This window comes from Ostrea edulis, chromosome 5, assembly GCF_947568905.1.
Source record: "Ostrea edulis chromosome 5, xbOstEdul1.1, whole genome shotgun sequence".
Lineage (NCBI taxonomy): Eukaryota > Metazoa > Mollusca > Bivalvia > Ostreida > Ostreidae > Ostrea > Ostrea edulis.
The window spans coordinates 82,869,301-82,893,585 of record NC_079168.1 but is presented as its reverse complement, the minus strand read 5'-3'; the positions used below and the strand labels follow the sequence as shown (position 1 = coordinate 82,893,585).

The window sequence follows — 24,285 nt, the reverse complement described above, 5'->3', positions numbered from 1 at the left end:
ACCTAAGGTTGTGCTCAAACTTTGCCTGTTGTCGGTCAGCTTCTTCGTCATGGTCGGTGCCGTCGGTGTTAACTTTCTCACATCAAGTTCTTGTCAGAAACTGGTCGGTCAATAGATTTATTAACCATGCAAACTCGGTATAAAGCATCACTGGATCAAGGGGATTCAAATGTATTCCAATGACGGGTCACTTCCTCTTCAAAGGGGAGATAATTAAGAATATATATTTTTTAAATTCTATATTTTCAATATATTCACAAGAACCAATGTGCCAATTTCAACTAAATTTAGCACAAAATATCCCTAAACGAAGAGGATTTATTAAGTCTGGCAAAAGAAGGACCACACCCTCTTTAAAGGGAGAGGGGGGATGGTAATAGGAATTGTTGCACATCAACAGTTATATTCGTAAGAACCTCTGGGCTATTTGCACCAAAAATCCTTAAATAATGGGCTTTCAAGTTTGTCCACATATAAAACATGCCAATTTCCAAGAGAACACAAGTAGTAAGTGTTGAAAATGATCACGAGGTGGGCTTAGATATAAATCTTCTTAACCACTGGATCTAAAATTACCAAACATAGACAGGAACATCATCAGATGATTAATGTAGAATCAAGTTTGTTCAAATGATAGTCCGTGGCTTAGAATGAGGTCACGAAGGTGGCTGAAACATTCACGGGAATATGTAGGGAAACCAATTTAAAATGTTCTCTGGAAAAGCAAGACAACAGTATGTCAAATAAACATATATATTACGCTAAATTTTACTCGTGTGCGTATATTGATGAACCATGTCAGGATTAATTGTATCTTGAAAATGGACGACTAGTATCTATCATGGCATTCTGGTGAGGATTATAAAAAATGTCTCTGCAAAAACTTAACCCTCATTGTCTTCTTTATGTATAAGAAGGTAATAAAGATTAACTGAAAAACTTTGAGAGGGCTTCAAATGGTAACAACCCCCCCCCCCCCCCCCCCCCCCCCCCAGTCAGGATTGAGCCACAAAAGGATATAAACTTGAAACAATCTCATGAACACAAATTCTACAGTTTCCCAGTCAGCATGAAAATGCTCTGTAATGAATATATCTATATTGATGTAGGGTTCACGTCGTTTAACCATTTGATTTCAAAGTTTTGAGTTTTATTCATCTGTGAATTTGTTAATTTGAATCAGGTGAGCATATTGACCATTAGATCTCTTGTTATATATAACTTGCACATAACTGATGAAAATTTCTAATGTTTTCTATATACTAGTTATACTAGTTACAACCCGCGCACGCGCAGGAACGTTGAACTGTGTGTCCGGTTCTTATGTGCTGGGGTTCAGGTATCACACCGGTAATTATTTTCACTATATATTACTATAGAGGGAAAAAAATCATTAAAAATCAGTTTACAAAATTGATGCCGAATAACGCAGTCAGACAAGTTCTATGTTACCTATCTCGTCTGCCGACACCAGAAAAACAACACCCTACGCGGCATTTTCGAAAATAAATTACCCGCAAACAAGACTACCCTCAAATCCACGTGTTTTTCACATGTGTGTAAACAGCCGGAGTGCACCTCAGGAAGTAGCCTCAGCTACCAACAGCAAATAGTTCCTTTGTATACACTTGGTTATTTCTACAAATTACACAAAATTTCCTAATCAGGGGTACAAAAATTAAGAGAAAAGAAGAAGAGGAAATGAGAAAAATCGCGCAAGGAAAAAATATTTCTTTAAATATATGGAACTAAATCGCGCAAGGAAAAAATATTTCTTTAAATATATGGAACTAAATCGCGCAAGGAAAAAATATTTCTTTAAATATATGGAACTAAATCGCGCAAGGAAAAAATATTTCTTTAAATATATGGAACTACAATTGACTAAGTTCATTTTGATTGGACAATTACCGGTGTGATACCTTCAACGAGAGAGTAATACAATGTAAATACAGAAAATCGCTCGCGTTTGATGCTTATTGGAAAATGTTCTGGGCAGGCGGATCGTTCTGTTCACTGGGCGTTGACGGTTGAGGTATTATTCCAAGCTGACAAATCTAAATAAAATCTAAGTTCTTGGAGATTTTTTTAATGCTTAGGTCCAAGCCAGCCAAGCAAGTTTCCTCACTCGCAATTACAATTCATATACTGGTATACACAAAATATGTCTTGAACCGGCCTTCTCTTGTGATATCTTAGATCCACCAATATACAAATGTGAATCCAGACCATTCTCATAGGGGGTGTTACACATTGGATAATACTTTTACTGGTCAAAGAAGCCTAGTCCCTAATAATCACAAAAAGAGGGGGAAAATATGATGTGAAAAATGTCCAACCAAAGGGGGGGGGGTCCCTCAAGATTGATCAAAGCACTGCAAATTCTATAATACGATTCACTGTTTGAGGAATTCGAAGTCTGAATGAGATGAAGGACCTGGGCTTTCATTCTCGTTACAAAGTGCCGATTCTTCTGAAAGTTATTGTCATGAATGAGAAATATCAAGAAACGCACAGATGTTTTATAAGTTCCAAACCATACCGGGGTAATACATGTACCCAAAATAGTCAATTATCATTAATAATTAATTAGACAAAACACAACGGAAATTTTCAATTTGTAACAGATAAGCGAAACATTGATCCGGTGTTTTTAAGATACACACGGGACATTCACTGCTGTTATCTCCAGTTGACTGTGATGATTGACGAAAAATTATTGGAAAATAAAGAGTTATCTACCCTTCATGCAACAAAACAGTACACCTTGCCTCGCTAGGGCAACAATACGAACCACAGTTAAATGTGAGTGTGTATGTGTGTGTGTGTTTTAAGAAAAACACAATAAAAAAGCAATTTGTATATACCTACAGGGGAAAAGTTCAAATCACATGAATAGCATAAAAATCGATAAATTTAAAATCAAACTTTATCATACAATAAATCTAAAGTTGTGGTCCTCTCTCTAAAAACATATCTGACAGGCTAATGGTTTCACCGTCTTAGTTTCTCCGTGTCCATCTCCCTCTCTCAACAGCATTACCACTTTTCTTTGTACGTATTTCGGAAACTGAAAGACGTTTTTTCCTCAAAGACATCACCGGCGGTGTTCTGTTGATTTCGGATGCTCTCTACACAGTAAACATAACCCCCCAAAAAAGAATAAATACAAAAATACAACCAAAAAAAAAAAATCCAAAAAAAGAAAATGATAATAATAAAATAAAATACAAAAAAAGAATCAACGATGACATCTATCTAGAGAAAGACAAACTCAATGTCAAGTCCACCAATGCAAATTCTTGCTACATTTCATGTGCGAAAGACCTTAATTCCTTTATGGTCAAAATTAAGCTGATGATCATGCAACGATTTAGTTAGTAGGCGGGTGTGACCGGTCGACAGGGGATGCTTACTCTTCCTAGGCACCTGATCCCACCTCTGGTATATATCCAGGGGTCCGTGTTTGCCCAACTCTCTATTTTGTATTGCTTATAGGAGTTATGAAATTGATTACTGTTCATTATCGCTACTTTCCCTTTAAAACAGCAGGTATGGCAGTACTAGCTATAACTGCAATCACACAAAGCCCCATCTCCATAGCCAACTGCACAGAGCCCCATCTCCATAGCCAACTGCACAGAGCCCCATCTCCATAGCCAACCACACAGAGCCCCATCTCCATATCCAACTGTCAAAGATGTTTTGTAAATAAAAAAAAATCGGAGGTACTATGTTGATATATAATATAGATTAAGATGATAATCGACAGTACTGATCTTGTGTTTCCAAAGATGACAAAGGACGACTCACGTGCTCTCACCATTGGCATATATCACGTGAATTTAGCTAAAGCATACACAGCTGAACACTTAAAAGAAGATTCAGAATACAAAGTCCTGCTTTGTGTGTACGATCCATGTCTTCTTTGTGCCAGATTACAAAGTCGACATATTTCAACAAAAGTGTACATGCTTTGGATTTCCCATGATGAAGCCACAGTGAAGTTCTGGTACTGCAGATCTAGGGTCGTCGGCATGTGTGCACAGGTTTGGTATCTAAGCTATACCACGCACACACCTCGATCATTCTGCTATGTGAAGGATTGGGTACACTTTCTAAAGGATGCTAAGAACATACCACATCCCGAAACTTTGGATGAAAGTGACGACTGTGATGAAGCTGTCGCGGAAAGCAATACAAGCTGTAACTGACGGTATTTTTTCAACTATCCAATTATTCACCAAATAACACCTACCGGCATAACTAATATAATCCCCAAGATCTGAAGAAAAATCCTGCAAAATAAACAAGGGAATATTGTTTGAGAGCACACCTACAATGAACGTTTCGTATAAACCGCCATTGTGTCGTATACACGGACATGGGAACGATGATTGTCGAACACAGGTAATCGGGTTGCTGAGACCGAGGCCATATACAAAGACGGAAACTGACGCAAGTAATTACACGTGTCGTTTGTTTTAAAATATTACGTTGTTTCATGAATGACTAGAAATACTCTGTAAGTGTAAAAAGGTAATAATTACGCAAATGTGCCACTCAAATGAAATTTTAAAATTGTGAATTTTCTATAAAATTGGCATGTTAAACTGTTTACAAATCTAACACGTGCTCAGTGTCTCTCTTTCACTTTTTCCGAACTGGTGACCTCCAAGGTCAATGCACATCGGAGGTTGCGAGCAGGAATTACTGACAGGATGACAATGATTCGTGAATTAACATTTTTTGCTAATTTGACGGGTTTATTGCTTCAGATTCACTCTGATTCTATTATGTTGACTATTCTTTTATTTTTTAATTTATTTACCGTCTGTTACAGCTTGTATTGCTTTAGATTGTATGTTTAGTAGAAATGTCCTGCTATTATTTGCTAAATAGTGGTGATATATTGATAAACTCTCCATTATATTGTTTGACATCTATCACAGCTAGAATGTCGACATTTCTGATATGAAATAGAGCAAGTTATACACGTACAAATCTACAGAGATACTTTTTAATAATAAAATTTGTAAAAGAAGATTCACTTACCCTGACTGAGGATTCAGTTCTCACGAAAACCTAATATCCTCCATATCACTATCCATATGTGGAACAACACCGATTACAGGACGGACGTGCGCTCCTCGAGTAAGACGGGACATTCTTTTATATAACAACTGGTCATTCAAAACAATCCACCCATGACCATGAGATTGAGATATCTCACAGGATAATAAAAATGGCATGTGCTAAAGAATGAAAGTAAAATCAACTCAAAAATTGTGTCTAGTTTATTTTATCTATTGAATTTCATAGCCAGTAGACCCCGTGAGGATCCGGGTTAGAATGGGTCCTCAGTACACTTTGCTTTTCGTAAGAGGCGACTAAATGGGGTGGTCCTTCGGATGAGACCGCAGAAACTGGGGCCCCGTGTCACAGCAGGTGTGGCACGATAAAGATCCCTCCCTGCTCAAAGACCGTAAGCGCTGAGTATAGGCCTAAAATTTGAAGCCCCTCATCGTCAATGGTGACGTGAACAAATTTCGAGAGGGACATTAAACAATAAAGAAACAATCCATCAATCACAGCCCGCAGAAATCAACAAGTTTTCGGTCACAGATTTTTCTTGTTTCGCCAAATATTCAGGTTTAGGATTCTTTGGAAAAGGATGAGTTGATTGGATTAGCTATGCCCTTTGGGATTTAATCTTCCATTAAAACAAGAAATCAAAGTTACGGTTGCCGAAAAACTTTTACAGGAAGAAAGAAAGTGCTGCACGTCTCGTGATAATTTCCCTAAAGTGTTGCTTGAAAGATCTACAAAATTAAGTTGTTCAAATATATGATAAAACCAATTGGAATTTATGTGTTGATTCAAACATTTTTGAAAATAAGTTTTAAAGACGTGTGTTGACAAAAATAGCTAAAATAATAGAGTTTAAATCAAGCAATAAGCGATTAATAATAATTTTAGCGTTACAATAGAGGGATATCCCCGAATTTCAGAAAAACTGCCTCCGTGAAACAAAATAAATTTAGTATGAATATGTTCTTCGAGTTTTCAACTAAAAAAACTGTCGCTTTGAAATTTTGTTTCATAGGGGACATTTTTTTTTTGTTGGTAAAATTTCAAAAAAATCGAAACGACTTCATTGATAGTATTTTCAACTTCACCTGTGCGTTGATTTTCCTTAGAAATTTATTGTCTACTGCGTGGTTTAGTGGGTAAGGTCGTCGAATTTAATATGTAAAGATGAGTTCTTTTTTTTTTTAAACGACCGGGTTCGAATCCCTCACGAACACTTTTTTTTTCATATGACGTTTTCCATCTAGATTTTTTTGCTAATTGAAACCCACTTCTAATTTTTATAAATGTTTCAGGTCAAATCTCTGTTTACTACAATGTGTCGAGTTTGGACACTGTTTAGTTTGTGAATGGGATTCGCTGTAAACACGCCGAATACAGCGTGCAATACCTGTGTTTTAATAGTCAAGGTTGCTAACGAGAACTTGTATGTTTTCCTGAGTGAAAGGTGTTGACAAAGGCATAATATGGTGTCTTTCACGAAAACCCGTTGTAAACTTTGCAAAGCTCTGAAAGGAAAAAAGTTTAAGGTCAAATAAAGGTAAATAACTGTTAAACAGTTTGAGCGGATAAGATGTTATGTATTCCAGTGACATATTGCTATGGTGAATTAATGTTTTCATGTGCATGCACATATAATTTTGTTGAACTTTATTAATACGTATTAAACTTCCCATATTTTGTTTGTGGTCAGAGTCATGTGCAGTTGCTAACTGATGGTTGTAGAAAATAATACGTAGAATATAAGAGGTTTTAGACTGTAGTCGTATAGAATATCAGATATTTTATACACTCGTAACCGTATACATTCAGATATTCAGAAAAAACCCACAATTTAATGTTCATGATTTCAAAACTTATGTTTACACTCCATGTATAATGTATTGACACATAAAATGTATTAGGCTTGTCCTTAGTACTGGGAAATTCTACAGATATTTAAATGGCAAATACGTAATAAGAGTATAAATACGGATAAAGGTCAGTTCTATGACACGGGTGCTAGCACCGAGCTCCGTTAGGGAAAATTCCTGCTTCGGTGCAACACCCTTTTTTTGAAACATGAGATGGTGAGGATAACGAACAGAGAGTTGGGCGAAATCAGGGTCCTAGGAGGAGAAAGCCAGTTATTTGTTCGGACAAATTAACTATTTGTTCGGACAAATTAGCAATTCGTTCGGACGAATTAGCAATTTGTTCGGACGAAGTAGAAATTCGTTCGAACGAATAAGTAAATTTGTTCGGGCAAATTAGTAATTTGTTCGGACGAGTTAGTAATTTGTTCGGACGAATTTGTAATTAGCTATAAGGGAACGCCAACGCCGTAGTGAAACATCGTAAAGTGGTGGTTGGGAAGCACAAAACTTAAATTGGGACACATGCTAAAATGGGATTCAATTCCAAAATTTTCCATATAAACATCATGAAGATGGCGACGGTAAATACAGTAAACTTCACACACACACCCAAACCCCTGAAATAACAAGCTAAAAATTGTCGAAATCCCTACACCTTGCTCAGTCTTAAAAGTTTGAGGTAGGCCTCAAACTCCCCTCCCCGGGCAAAAGTATGTTAAATGAAAATTTTCTGTACAACGGAGTGTAACACATTCAATAAGAAACTAAAGTTTTGTATAGGACGACAATAATGCAATTATGCGCCAATCAGAGCCTATCAAAGGTTTGTCAACGCAAATCTGGATATCCAAATTTTATACCAATTTTTCTTTATAGCAATTAGGGGTCTAACAATTTTAGAACATAAATTTCCCAGAAGTGTAAGGAGGGGGCACAAACATTTTTGAAAGTGTTATGGGGACACGAGCAGGCGCGTAGCATCGTTTTTGAAAGGGGGAAGCTGGGGGCCAGCCAAAAAGGATTGGGGGGGGGGGGGGGGTCAGCCGAACCAAAAAGAATTTTAATATGTAAAAAAAAAAAAAAAAGGGGGAAGATTTTTTTAAAAAGTGGGGAGAGGACCAGGCCCTTCCTGTCCCCTCCCTCCCTGTTGCTACGTCCCTGACGAGTATCCGCTGCCAACCCTCCCTACAACCTTATAGATCTCTGTATAGGTATGTATACATGTACCTACATGTACATGTATCTACAGAGCTCTCTATAAAGACAGCATATATCATTTTGTCCTATCGAATTTTTGGGGGTCATTTTTAGCTTGTTATTTCAGGGGTTGGGGTGGTTATGTAGTTTACTGTATTTACCGTCGCCATCTTCATGATGTTTATATGGAAAATTTTGGAATTGAATCCCATTTTAGCATGTGCCCCAATTTAAGTTTTGTGCTTCCCAACCACCACTTTATGATGTTTCACTACGGCATTGGTGTTACCTTATAGCTAATTACAAATTCGTCCGAACAAATTGCTAACTCGTCCGAACGAATTACTAATTTGTCCGAACAAATAGCTAATTCGTCCGAACGAATTGCTAATTTGTCCGAACAAATTGCTAATTCGTCCGAACAAATAACTTATTTGTCCGAACAAATAACTTATTTGTCCGAACAAATTGCTAATTCGTCCGAACGAATAGCTAATTCGTCCGAACAAATTGCTAATTCGTCCGAACGAATTACTAATTCGTCCGAACGAATAATATTTTTTTTTTTACTTGGCCTCTCTATGCCGCCGTACCTTTGCAACATACGATATGATGTCGTCTTTATCTCTATGATGTTTGGTTAATACTTCTAAGATTATACGTGCAATTGGAACGCGATGGGTGTATGTTTTGCTCTCTCGTATTCCCCATCTTGTCTCTCTCCACCATGAATATCGTTATCAGGTTCCTCGCCAGTTTATCCATTTGTTGTACCACGATAGATATGGGTGCATATCGCGCATGCGTGGTGTAAGGACGTCTTTCGTTTCTGGCTTTCTAAACTAACAACTTCAGCGTGTAAATTCAGCTTTTCTGTGGGAGATAATGCAAAAACTATTGGAAATGACGATTATAATGATCGTATGACCAACTGATCTTCTGTATATGTTACTTGTGGCTAAAACCAAACATTGAACACAAAAACCAACAAAGCCAAACTTACTTCCGGTGCGGAAAAATACGTAAACAATGACGTTGTGTTTCAATTTCTACTTTCTCTTTCTGATATTATCAATATGGAGAGTATCATGTGAGAATGAAACTGCTACTGCACAACCTGACAGCAGGATCAAGACCAGACTTGTGTCGAATGGCATCAGAATAATGACAACAATTAGAGGTTTGAAATCTAATCCAATATCAGGAGAGGTAAAATTTACACGTCACTATACCTATGCTTCATTTTAATAACATGTGCATCTGACATTGAATCCAACCCAGGGCCAAGGGCCCCAAAGTATCCATGTCAGATCTGTGGTAAGGCTGTTACAATGAAGCAACAGGGTGTAGCTTGTAATGACTAACCTTTGGTACCATGCTAAATGCATGCATATGACAACAAACATGTGTAAATGCCTTAATGACATTTCATGGCATTGTGTAGCATGTGGTATGCCTCAATTCACATCTAGTTTCTTTGATTCCATAGACGTGCACAACAACTCATTTAGTAGTCTCGATTCCAACCATACGAGTAGTTATAACGTGGACTGAGGACCACATAGGGCCTGTTCATTACCTAAGGTTCCAAAGAGCACATCTGGAACATCACCACATTATAAAGTTAAATCATGGAACAACTTTGTGATTCTTAACATCAATTTTCAGAGCATCAAGAACAAAAAAAGCCGAACTGCTTAACATCATTGACAGTTACAGCCCTAGTATCCTGATTGGTACAGAGACCTAGCTGAACGAATCTATACACAATTCAGAATTATTCCCACCAAACTACTGCATATATAGGAAGGAAAGACAGGACGAATATGGAGGCGTACTAGTTGCGGTTCGTTCAGGTATAATATTGTCTGTGATCGCATAAACAAGTATATAACCAATGAGGCTGTGTATGTATCACTGACCCTGGAAAACTCTAAGGAATTGATCATTGGAGCTTGATAACGTCCCCCTAGTTCTGACCTGGACCACATGGACAGCATATGCAGATACCTTGAGAGGACAGCCATAAAAGGTAGTGCTTTGGATAGGGGGAGACTTAAATCACCCGACATCAACTGGTCATCGCAGTCAATAGAGGGAAATTCAAATTCTGTCGCTATCAACGATTTTTCAGCTGTGTTCACCATTGTGCACTTGAGCAAATGGTAGACTTCCCAATACGTCTAAATGCCACACTGGATCTCTTCATGACCAATAGGCCATCTCTGGTAGACAAATGCAGACCAGCCCCAGGTGTTGGCGACCATGATATTGTACTTGTTGATGTCTGCCTCAGTCAGACGTTCAAGGTCTGTACAGCACAAAATCCATGTATGGAATAGGGCTGATCTGAAAACCATGAAAGAGGAGTGTCGCATCCTGACCAACAAGTTCCTGGCAGGGTTTAACAACACCAACCCTGTAGAAAATAGCTGGGCCTATATCAAAACAAGTTTACTTTGCTTACAAGACCAGCACGTTCCATCTAAGATGTCGTCACCAAGATACTCGCAACCATGGGTTAATCGAAGCGTAAAGAGGGCCACCCGGAAATAGAAATGCAGCTTCTGGAAAGCGAGGCAAACCAAGAATGACAAGGACATCCAGAGATACCATCGTTTGAAGATGGTTGATTGATTGATTGTTTTCCGCCACATTCAACAATTTTTCAGTTATCTGGTGGCTCCCAGTTTTTATTGGTGGAAGAGAGAACCCAGATAGGTCGCAGCCCTTATAAGGACATGCCGTCCATCACAATTGGACTCGAAGGTGTAAGGAAGTTGCTCTCCAACCTCTAGATCCACAAGGCAACTGGTCCAAATGGAGTTGCCTGTAGGTTACTGAAAGATTTTTCTGATGAGATTGCTCCAATGTTTCAGGTACTCTTCCAGGCATCTCTAAACCAAGCATCTATCCCAGTAGAGTGGAAGACAGCAAATGTGGTACCTCTTTACAAAAAAGGGGAGAAGAATATAGCGGAAAATTATCGTCCAGTCAGTTAAACATCTGTGACATGCAAGATGCTGGAGCATATTATGTGCAGTGACATCATGCGACACTTGGAAGGTAACAATATACTCCATGATGCCCAGCATGGTTTTGGTAAGAAGCGTTCTTGTGGGAGTCAGCTAATACTTACCATCCAGGACTTAGCTTATAACATCGAGTCCAAAGGCCAGGCTGACGTCATCTTAATAGACTTTGCAAAGGCCTTCGACAAAGTTCCTCACAAGCGTCTTCTGTATAAGTTATACCATTATGGGATTAGACACAGTCATCTGCATTGGATCAAAGACTTCCTTGTAGGCCGGTCCCAACAAATGTTACTGGAGGGCGTTACATTATCTACAGCCCCAGTTGAGTCCCCCAGGGTAGTCTGCTTAGACCATTCCTGTTGTTTATTAATGACCTACCAGATTGTGTCTCAGAGGGATCTACAGCAAGATTATTTGCAGATGACTGTGCCCTCTACAGGAATATCAGAAAGGAGAAGGACGCCATCAAGCTTCAAGAAGACCTAGAAGCTCTACAGCAATGGGATGGTAATTGTCAAGTACTGCATGTCACCAACAAAAGGAAGTGTGTAGAATACCCCATCAACATCCATGGACACACACTTGAAGGGGTTGATTTTGCCAAATACCTTGAGGTTAATATCCACAAGAGTTTGAAATGGACTCAGCACATTAACCAGATCACCAAAAAAGCAAACTCAACATCAATTTTTCTGCGGCGTAACATCCATCAATGCCCACGTGAACCCAAAGCCCTATTCTATAAGACATTAGAATATGCAAGTGTTATCTGGGATCCTCATACGGCAGAAAATATCAAAAAGATTGAGATGGTACAGAGGAGAGCTGCTAGAATGGTAATGAATGATTTTAGGACAACCAGCAGTGTCTCCAATATGATCTAGCAACTCAACTGGCCCTTACTACTGGAGCGCAGACCCCAGGCCATGAGTATTATGATGTGCCTGGTTGTGTATTAGCTGATTGACATTTCATTTACACTCCTGATACCAACTTTTTCTCCAAGGGGAACAACATCACATTCCTTGTGCCGTATGCCAGGACTACAGTTTACTGGAAATCGTTTTGTCCAGATGGGATTAGGATTTGGAACTCTTTACCATCTGAGGCTGTCAATGCAACATCCTTAGACAGCTTCAAATGCCAGATCCAGTCAATCAGTATCCGACCATAGACAACCTGGATTTTAAACTTTTGAATGCACTTGTAAATTTTTATTTTAATATCATAAGACGTCCTTGCACCACACGGTACGAAAATACACTTTAAGTGATGAAATACCATACAGGAAGAAGAAGAAGAACGATCCGCGTGATTGGGGTTATTCCGTTGGCAGGCTGGAAATTGGGGGTAGGTATACTCAAAACGTTTGTAGAGTTCATTCAAAAGCGGTGTGCTGCAATGTAGTTGCAATTTATAGTGTAATCGCATGACTGTAGTGTTCATGCAGTCTGGCTGGTAGTGGTTCTGTGTCGGCGCTTACAAATGTAACCGAATCACCTTATTTAGTAATCGTGATAAACTCCTGTGCTATGATCAATATTGGATATCTACATTTTATATTTTAACTTGAATCAAACGTTCAAGCATACAACATTTCTGTATCACTGGGATTTCACTGATGAAGTCTCGTGGTTCAATCAATAACCTTCATTCTTTATTTTCAGCTATTGACGTCACTAAACATGTGCTTGGTAGTCAGGTTAGCTGTGCACTATGCTGTTCACCTTGCGAAAGCCTACACTTTCTCACTTCAAACCTGACACATAAAAGAATTAGATAGGTTACATGAGGAATATGTTTTGGTTCCAGCTGACAAAGCCAGTAACAACATTGTCTTTGTTTGTAAGGCTCATTATTACAACCATATTTTAAACGAACTTGGCATTAATTCCACTTTTTGCAATCGTACTTATACTCCTATTGCCCTTTCAAAAGATGAAATTCTTCAAAACCATGCTTCAGTTTTAGACACATTTAATATCCCAGTCAATGGGTCGAATGAATATGAGTTACCGTACCTATACTGGATTCCTAAACTACATAAAAACCCTTACAAACAAAGATACATTGCTGGATTCAGTAAATGCTATACGAAGCCCCTATCTTTGCTCCTCACGAAAATATTAACAGCTGTGAAGGAGAAACTTCAAACTTACTGTGCGACTACATATGCCAGAAGTGGTGTTAATCAAATGTGGATTCTAAACAATTCTAAAGAACTTTCAGCAAACTTGAAATCGCAAAACTTTTCCCAAATCAATAACATTAAAACCTATGACTTTTCAACACTATACACGACCATTCCTCACGATAAATTAAAGACGAGACCTTTTGACATCATAGACAGTTGCTTCTTCAACAAAAATGGAAAACGGAAACATTCATATCTAGAGATCAGTCATCCAAAAACTTACTTTGTTAAACACCACTCTGATTCCACGCACAAGTACCCTGAAGTTGAAATAAAATAAAAAAAATATGCTAGAGTTCCTCATTGACAATATCTTCGTGGTCTTTGGTGATCAGGTCTTCCAACAGTCTGTTGGAATTCCCATGGGCACGACCGCCGCGGGGAAGGCCGGGGTTCGAATCCCGGCCGCGAGAGACCTAAGTCGTTAAAACAAATAGTGACAGTTCCATCGCCAAACGCTCGGCATCAAATGTGAATGTCACGGGTCCTCAGAGATGACCTTAAAAACAGATGATCCGTGTCACAATAGTTGTGACACGCTAAAGAACCCTCACTGCTCAATGGCTGTAAGCGCCGAGCATAGGCCTAAAATTGAAGCCCTTCACCGGTCTTGGTGACGTCTCCATAATTATGAGTGAAATATTCTCGAGCGAGACGTTAAGCAATACGATCAATCAAACCATGGGCACGCATTGTGTCCTTTGTTAGCTGACCTATTTCTATATTCATACGAAGCAGAATTTATTAAAAAAAACTACCACGTAAGAAGAAAAAATCTCTTGCTGTGGCCTTCAATTCCACATTTAGATATATCGACGACGTTTTGTCTATTAACAATAATAACTTTCATTCATATGTCGATTCGATATATCCCTGTGAGCTCGAAATAAAAGACACCACAGAGTCCTCCACTTCTGCTTCATACTTAGATATTTTATTGAAAGTAGACATTAACGGCAAACTGACAACTCAACTGTGTGACAAACGGGATTTCAGCTTCTCCATCGTCAACTTTCCATATTTTTGTAGTAATATTGCATTATCACCTGCATATGGTGTTTATATCTCTCATTATATTATATTATATTGCGATATAAAGCGGCTGACGATGGAGAAACTGAAATAATTTCGTTTGTCTGAGCTGTTAGTTTGCCTTTTATGTTATTTCTCTTTGGAATCTGTCTCCATTGTTATGAGCAAAGATAATTTAGATTTTATATTGTGACCCAAATCTGCATACATGTGTATATGGTACGCTTTATGATCAGGTGCATCTGCTATAGCCAGTAATACAATTGTTTGGATACACATTCTAAATATATCGTTGTTTGAAAAGTGCTGAGAACAACTTCTGACCTTTATATCAATGGTATAACTATAGTACCTAAAGGAATGAACACGTAGGCAACCCCGGTGGTTAGATTACAGCAATATGCACTCTGGATTGGTTTTCTCCCTACTTCTTTGTATGAAAGATTTCTCCCATTGTCAAGCAAATTTTGCTATTTTTCCCATTTGGAAAGGCCCATACCCTTGAAATCAAGACCTTAAAAAGCGGGTAACTACTAAGCAGAGAAAAATTCTGGATCGGCGCACGTATGTGCAACATTGTTGAATTTTTCGATTTATTCAAAATTATCATTATATTGAAATGTTTTTGTTGTTCAAAGGTGGTGCTGTTCACAGTTTTACAATCTTGAAAGGTTTACAACAAGACTTGAGCATTTTTATCACACAATTAGTCACTTAAAAAATAAGGAAAGGAAAGGCAGTCAAGAGGATACAGTTCAGAACAAGTAACGCGTCAAAGGTTAAACAAGTCACAGTGAAAGCGGCAGAAATATAATGTAGATACATGTAGTATGAATATATTTAAATCACATCCATGAATATGTTTGTAAAATGTTCATGCTGGGTATTTTGGAGTGATCGTGATGTAGCAAGAACCTGTTACAGGACTAAAAGGGAAAGACAACCCTAACCACATTGTTGCTTTTATGAATAAAGTATCACTTACTGATATCATAATTGACAGTCTTTAACAACAGAAATCCTTGCTTAACAATTAAATCAATATTAATCTATCATGTATTTTAAATTACCCGCCGCTAAGAGAGCGGCCATTCATGTTTAATTTATGACGTCACACCGTCTATTTTGGTTTATTTCATCAGCAGCACTGTAAACATGACAAGTCACGAACAGTTAAGTTTGGAGCCGTATAGATTTGAGCCCATTCTTTCGCAAGAAGAAATTGAGAAAAGAAGACGTTCTGTCGAGTTGCAGACCAGCCAGACGATAATCGTTTCTTCATACAAATGTCTAGAACCTCATCTTGTCATTACGCAAATGATGAATCCAGTTTACGTAATCTTTTCTTTTCAAATGACTTGGTTGAGTCGGGAATTTCGAGAAAAAACCTTTTTCACATCTCCCCTTCGCATTAGTGTAATTAACTGCCTGACAGGAAGGCATGAACCTATTTATTCGTAAGATTTACCACTTGCACATTTTTGATGATCTTAGAATCTCGTCAAAACCGGAACAGACGGTGTGACGTCAAAATTATTGATTTTTGTGATCTTGAATACAAAAGAGTTACACATCATGGCAGCTTCTATAGATCGCGGGAATTTCAACGTTTCAAATTAGTAATGAGGCTTATCTAGGCCGTATATCAGCAGAATAGTATGACAAATCTTTATCATAATATGTATACGGTGTGACCGTTGGACCGAGCGAAGCATGTACGTAATGGTCATTGGAATGTCCCAAGTGGTAATCATAATTCCGTTAAGTACGGTAGATTTATTTAAAAAATATATATATTTAATGAAATTTCCTTGCGGTAAACACCCAGTAACATCTCAATATTAAAGGAGTTTATATGGGGACAACAGTTTTACATGATCCGCCTATTCATTGAACGCGGGAAATAAAACGCAAGGCGACGTAAACTGTGCATTGTGACGTCACATTTAGCCTCGACTTTTTTTTCTTTTTCAAAGCAAACAATTATAAACAACAATAATACATTCCGTATGCAATGAAAAAGGCCGTTAAAACTAAACTAAATTAACCAATAAATTCAAAATGGTAAAAAAAGTAACTGTAATTTTATCGTATATTCTTATTCAAAGAAACTCATGAACTCGTTCATTTATTTAGTCGTATTACGGTTTTATATGTATTTATTTGCTAAAACCTGTTACAATGATAATTATACTATTCACTTTGAACAAACTGAGTATTTTAATTACGAATTGCACGTCAGAGTCTTCTATTATTGGCATTCAAAATAAAACACGAATAACTGTTGAAACAGGTCATGAAAAAATAAATGGCGGCGCCCATATGGATCACGAAAATTTTAGTGAACGTATATAGAAATTATCTCTTTTTCTTTTGCTGATTTTGACTTTTTTCTTTTACATAAGTGTTACCTTTAGAGCCTTGCTTCGCGGACGGGCCTTCGGCCCGTCCGAGCTTCGCTCGGTATAATTAATCCTATCATTAATCATGTAAAAATATTTTGCCTGTTTCTGCCGCCAAATTTCACTCATGTACTGAATAATTGGCAAACAGATCTTGTTTATTAAATTGAATCTGGTTGAATGGTCAAGGCATGAACATTACAAAATATGTGTATATGTAGCTGCGCTCGCTCAAACGGTAGCACTGTCAACATATTATCATTAAAAGATCAGCTTGCACCACAAATCTTGCTCATAAGTAGAGCCTCTCGGTTTTTTGTTTTCAAAAAATGACGTGTTACGTGATCATAAGCTGACGTCAAGAGAAATGATCATGTGGGAAATGTATGGTAGCTCGGTTTCAATCAATATACGAGTAGTATTGTCCGTAACAAATGTAATTACTCTTCTGAATGTGAGGTGTAATTCCACACAGAAATTCTAGATCATATTGTTATGGAAGCCATTAACCTAACTGCGTGTTAAAGGACTTCACAATATGGAATATTGATGAGAGAAGTGAACAATGCATATAAAGCATCGTGAAAACACTCACTGCCCGGGGTTGAATACGCAAATTGTGGAACCAAAAGTCTCGTAGCAGCGTGCGACCAGCGCACTAGACCGCTCGACCATATACATATGCATAAATACATATACATATGCATACATACATATACATATGCATACACACATATACATATGCATACATACATATGGATCCGGGTTAGAATAGGTCCTCAGTACCCAGGCGTCTAGCTAGCCCTGTTTGGAAGTGCAAGCTCCTACAGGCGATGGATATGGGGGCCGCCTTAGGCCCCCAGCGGGTCCAGGACAGAGCCCTGGTGGGGTGGGGGGTTCAGGAGGGCGAAGCCCCCATTGAGGGAAAATAATTTTAGCAAATCAGGGACCCTTAAAATGCATTTATAGCTTACACACGTTATTTGAAGAAGCTATGGCTAGTCTATACTTTCAACACCTGAATATAGACTGAACTCTATGATTATGGATGTTGCCTACCACAGGCTCTATAAACCAGCACGGACCATGGATGATATTCCTTCCAAATCATGCCGCCAGTTCCTTAAGCTCAAATTTACAAACAAAGGAATAGATGCCGTCAACATAAGCAACATTCTTCGTCATAAAAGGGTTCAGTCGTGTATTCCAACTTATTTCAAGTTCAAGTCTACACCCTGTATTTCCTACAGCTGTACTTCTACTATTGCATCCAAACTTTCTAATTATAAACAAACTTTACAGTGCTTAGATATAGACCATCTTATACGTAATCCACCAACATGTTCTTGTTCTTCATCTTCATTCAACTATAGTCCAGCTGGACATGTCATTACTGGTGATGTTGATATAGTTGAAAATGAGGACCTGAAATCACTTATTCTTAAAGGTCCTAAATACAGAAAACCTTGGTCCTTTAATAGGCGACAGAACTTCATCTCTGTTATGAGTTCTGTCGAAGATTACTTAGTATGCCAGACGATGGGCTAAATATGAAAAAGAAGAACTTGATACATTGCCAGAATGGGTTAAAAGCATAAGAGGGATATTAAAATCCCGCATTAGACACATGAAAACAAAAGTACGTACCATCTATCCTTCTGTGTTTAGTAAACCAGAAGTGATAAAAGAATTAGATAGGTTACATGAGGAATATGTTTTGGTTCCAGCTGACAAAGCTAGTAACAACATTGTCTTTGTTTGTAAGGCTCATTATTACAACTGTATTTTAAACGAACTTGGCATTAATTCCACTTTTGGTAATCATACTTATACTCCAACTGCCCTTTCAAAAGATGAAATTCTTCAAAACCATGCTTCAGTTTTAGACACATTTAATATCCCAGTCAATGGGTCGAATGAATATGAGTTACCGTACCTATACTGGATTACTAAACTACATAAAAACCCTTACAAACAAAGATACATTGCTGGATCCAGTAAGTGCTCTACCAAGCCCCTATCTTTGCTCCTCACGAAAATGTTAACAGCTGTGAAGGAGAAACTTCAAACTTACTGTGCGACTACATATGCCAGAAGTGGTGTTAATCAAATGTGGATTCTAAAAAATTCTAAAGAACTTTTAGTAAACTTGAAATCGCAGAATTTTCCCCAAATCAATAACATTAAAACCTATGACTTTTCAACACTATACACGACCATTCCTCACGATAAATTAAAGACTAGACTTTTTGACATCATAGACAGTTGCTTCTTCAACAAAAACGGAAATATTCATATCTAGTGATCAGTCATTTAAAAACTTACATTGTTAAACACCACTCTGATTCCACGCACAAGTAATCTGAAGATGAAATAAAAAATATTTTAGAGTTCCTCATTGACAATATCTTCGTGGTCTTTGGTGATCAGGTCTTCCAACAGTCTGTTGGAATTCCCATGGGCACGAATTGTGCTCCTTTGTTAGCTGACCTGTTTTTATATTCATATGAAGCAGAATTTATTCAAAAACTTCTACGTGAGAAGAAAAAATCTCTCGCTGTGGCCTTCAATTCAACTTTTAGATATATCGATGACGTTTTGTCTATTAACAATGAAAGCTTTCAGTCATATGTCGATTTGATATATCCCTGTGAGCTCGAAATGAAGGACACCACAGAGTCCTCCACTTCTGCTTCATACATAGATATTTTATTGAAAGTAGACATTAACGGCAAATTGACAACTCAACTGTATGACAAACGGGATGATTTCAGCTTCTCCGTCGTCAACTTCCCATATTTATGTAGCAATATTCCATTATCACCTGCATATGGTGTTTATATATCTCAACTGATTCGATATGCAAGAGCTTGTTCTGCGTATAGTCAGTTTTTAAATCGAGGTAAGCTACTGACAAACAAGTTGATGGTACAGGGATTTCAACAGTTTCGATTGAAGTCAGCATTTCGCAAATTCTATGATCGTTATAAAGATCTACTTCGTCAATACAATCTATCATTGGGTCAAATGCTGTCTGACATGTTTCATACCGAATGTTAAGCCGTTCTTGGCACACTGATTTTGACTGCGGATAACTCCGTTTACCTGATCAGGACATAGGGCTCACGGCGGGTGTGACCGGTCAACAGGGGATGCTTCTTCCTCCTAGGCACCTGATCCCACCTCTGGTGTGTCCAGGGGTCCGTGTTTGCCCCCAACTATCTATTTTGTATTGCTTATGGGAGTTATGAGATTGATCACTGTGCGTATCTTCACCTTGCATTTAATAATTGACCACATTTTTTGTCTTTTAAGCATGATTTTAAGAATCCCTGAAGAGACATGATTTTCAAAAATGCATCCTGTGCCCAAACCAGTTGCCCAAACCTTTACACTTTTTCATGGCACCACAGGGGATGACAATATAAAGGAATCAGTAATTTTGTTTTTGTTCCCCGCAATGTCGATTTATTTGTGCAACCTCAACATGGCACGTCATGCGATGGCGTAATGTAAATGAAATTGCAGAATGTATCACAGACACTGACAAACGTGGGGATCCGGGTCAGAATAGCTCCTCAGTACCCCTTGCTTGTTGTAAGAGTTAACTAAATGGGGCGGTCCTTCGGACGAGGCCCTGTGTCACAGTAGGTGTGGCGCGATAAAGATCCCTCCCTGCTCAAAGGCCGAAAGCGCCGAACATAGGCCTAAATTTTGCCGCCCTTCACCGGCAATGGTGACGTCTCCCTATGAGTGAAATATTCTCGAGAGGGACGTTAAACGATATTTAATCAATCAATCAGACGCTGGCGATGACATCTGTAAGCTTATCTTGAATTTACATTTAGCCATCGTGTACGTTTTAATTTTATTATATGCTGATGACAGTTATTTTTAATTTTATTATATGCTGATGACACAGTTATTTTCAATTTTATTATATGCTGATGACTGATGACACAGTTATTTTTAATTTTATTATATGCTGATGACACAGTTATTTTGGCTGTATCTGCTGAAGATTTACAGCACGCGTTGAATGAATTTTTTGTGTACTGTACGCAGTGGAAATTGATTGTTAATGTGGAAAAAAAACTAAAATTTTGATTTTCTCAAAGGGCCCTATGTTGAAGAAATGTTTTTATTATAATGGAAATATTATTGAGAATGTGAGAGAATTCAAATATCTAGGCATTGTATTTTCCAGGTCAGGTTCTTTTTGCAAAGCTAAAAAACATCTATGCGAACAAGCCCAGAAAGCTATGTATGGATTTATAAGAAAAATCAGACAATTTAATTTACCAGTTAAGTGCCTACTTGACCTGTTTGACAAAGTCGTTTTACCTGTTTTAATATACGGGTGTGAGATTTGGGGATATGAAAACTTGCAAATTATAGAAGTTCTCCATCTAAAATTTTTGAAACATGTTTTTCGTTTAAAAAGTTCCACTCCGTCATTGATGGTATATGGCGAAACGGGACGTTTTTCTGTTTATATTAATTGTATACTAGAATGAATTCTTATGGGGCCAAATTAACATTTAGTCTTAAAAACAAGATAGTAAATATTCTTTACAAATATTCATATACACAGTATTATAATGGCACATTTAAAAATCCATGTATCCATAGAATTTTGAACATATGTGGACTCTCTAATATATGGTATGAACAAGGTACTGTGAATGAAAAATAGATAACAAACGTTGTAAAACAAAGTCTTATGGATCAATTTGTCCAGACTTGGTCAAGTGATGTTTTCAGCCCTTCCAAGGGTACAATGTACAGAATTTTTAAAACAAGTTTTGGTCTGGAAACTTATCTTGAAAATCTACCTAAGAAACTCAGTAACATCTTTTTGAAATTTCGTACCACGAACCATCGCCTCCCAGTAGAGACTTGCCGATGGTTTAGTATACCATATAACGAAAGATTATGTGTTTTATGTAATGAAACAAAAATTACAGATGAATATCATTTTGTATTAGAGTGCAGTGTTTTATCCAGTATAAGAAAAGAATACCTACACAGAAAATGTACGAGACCAAATATAATGAAATCATGTCAACGAATAATGTTAAAAACCTTAAAAACCTCTGCATGTTTATCTTAAAGATATACGAATTAGTCTGTTCTCCTAAAATATAATTTCAAATTGTTGTACATATTTATGTATATATTTCACTTTGTTTATTTGCATACCTATATACATTTCTCTGACGTTACTTGTATTGGTACATGAAATTTCTGTATTGTACCTCATGTACCATTTCCATCGTGGTTTGAGCGAATAAATGATGACTGAAAGAAAGATGGTTGATGTAATGGTTATCTTCTAGCATCCGGGTAATATTCACATTATCAAATAGATGGGCGGTCCTTCTGTCACGAGTGCGCGGAGCGTTTAGTAAAGAATATTTACTATCTTGTTTTCATGACTAATGAATGAATGAATAAAATAATTACTTTGTTGCAGTTTCACACACTCTCTTTTCTCTTGTTTTTCTCTCACTAACGCAATTTCTCTCTCTATTTTTTGGGGGGTCACCGATTAATGTGCAAACCCGGGCTTACGGGGCAGCTACGCGCCTAGACTACCCTTTGGTTGTCGTAAGAGGCGTCTAAATAGGCTGGTCCTTCGAAGGAGACGGTCCCGTGTCACAGCAGATGTGACACGATAGAGACCCCTCCCTGCTCAAAGACCCGTAAGTGCCGAGCATATGCGTAAATTTGCAGCCCTTCACCGGTAATGGTGACGTCTGCATATGAGTGAAAAATTATCAAGAGGGACGTTAAACAATATTCAATCAATCAATCAATCAGTACGTAATGACGTAAGGGTCACAACATCACCAAACCTGGATTCACACACATAAGAATGCCTCAATACCAATATGATTTTCACCTAATTTTGTTGTTTTGGAGAAGAGTGTTTAAAAAGGCCCTATAACTCACCATTCAAAAGTCGACAGGAAAGTTAAAGTTTTGGTTCAAGTTTGAAATTTGAGAGAAACTCCAGGATGAAGGTCACAATGTCAAAAATTATGGCACGGAATATAGGATTTTACCATAAAAATCTAAATAACACTTATGAAATGGTTCAGGAGGTTATCTTTTCTTTTAAAGTAGATCAAACTTCAAGGTCAATATCACATGGTAAAACTAAAAAATGCTTGCACATCAATGTGACTATTCATGGCCCTGTTGTTCTTGAGAAGATGTTTAAAGATGTTTTGTATATATTTAAAGGATATAAGCCAAAATCTGTCGATTCTGTGATAGAAAGAACTGGTCGAGGCCCGTAGGGCTGAGATCAGTTCTTTCTCTCACAGAATGGACAGTTTGAGGCTGATATCCTACTTAAAACATTACATCTTTTGTTCTTAGAATGGAAGACTCAGGTAAACCCATTGAATATGATAATTGTGAATAAAGCTATTTTTGAATAGTCTGACAATATAACCAGTCTTGCGAGAAGTCTGTTTCTTTTGTTCACTTATTGGACAGTGTCGGGTAAGTAGTCTTGTACTGCAGGTTTTATATTCTCTCAATCTTTTGTACTGAGACATATCAACATGTCTTCCTCTGATGGGGAGAGCATTTTCATTGCACAATCAAAATTTAAAGATTTTATTGAAAGTACTACAAATAGTATCTTAATGAGTGTTATATTCTGGATATGGAGGGTGAGAAAGATATGGAGCCTAATTTTGATCTGAAAAGCATTGTTTTCGAATATTTGGATGAGGAAATAATTATCGCCAGCCAAAAGAACTCAATACGCCCATCTCGTGAAATGAAATGAAATTATTCATGAAAGTGAAAACAATAATGCAGAATTAGGACATGCTAATAAAGAAAACATAAAAAGGCAGACGGTACACGTTTCTTCATACAATTGTCTCGAATCTCAACTTGTCATTACGCAAATGATAGATCCACAGTTTACAGTCTTTTCTTTTCAAATGACTTGGTTGCGACAGGAATTTCGAGAGAAAAACAAAAACTTTTTTCCACATCTCCCCTTCGCATTAGTGCGATTAACTGCTTGACAAGAAGGCATCAACTTATTTATTCGTAAAATCTACCACATGCACATCTTTGATTATCTTGGGCAATCTCTACCCAGAGTTATCGTTCCTTAAACTTGCGTCTGTCAACGTCTCAAGAGTTTTACAAGATTTTTGTAAAATGGCACGTATGCTCAAATAAAGTATGGTCTTGACTTCAGTTACAAAAATATACGTAAACAAATAAATACTGACCAGATGTCAAGTCTTTTTGTGACACAAGAAGCATTGATTTGGGTTGAAACGTGGACATTGGGTCGTTCTATTGCACCAGACCTATACAAAGGCACATGAAGAATATATAGTAATGGAAAAAAATCTACAAATAGTTGCTTGTCCTACATTTTCCCGATATTTTATGAAATAGTTCTTAGTTCGAAAACATAATGCACTATGTGAATAACAAAC

General features: G+C 37.6%; 1 protein-coding gene across 1 annotated transcript; it reads left to right on the top strand.

Annotated features, from left to right (window-relative positions):
• Positions 1–11,164: 11,164 nt before the first annotated feature.
• Positions 11,165–11,665, top strand: LOC130055030 (uncharacterized). Its single transcript, XM_056166187.1, has one exon. The coding sequence runs from the start codon at positions 11,165–11,167 to the stop codon at positions 11,663–11,665; it is 501 nt and encodes a 166-aa protein (XP_056022162.1).
• The last annotated feature ends 12,620 nt before the right edge of the window (positions 11,666–24,285 follow it).

Coding starts and splice junctions, on each gene's coding strand:
- LOC130055030 (XM_056166187.1), top strand. CDS start 11,165: ATGCTGGAGCATATTATGTGCAGTGACATCATGCGACACTTGGAAGGT.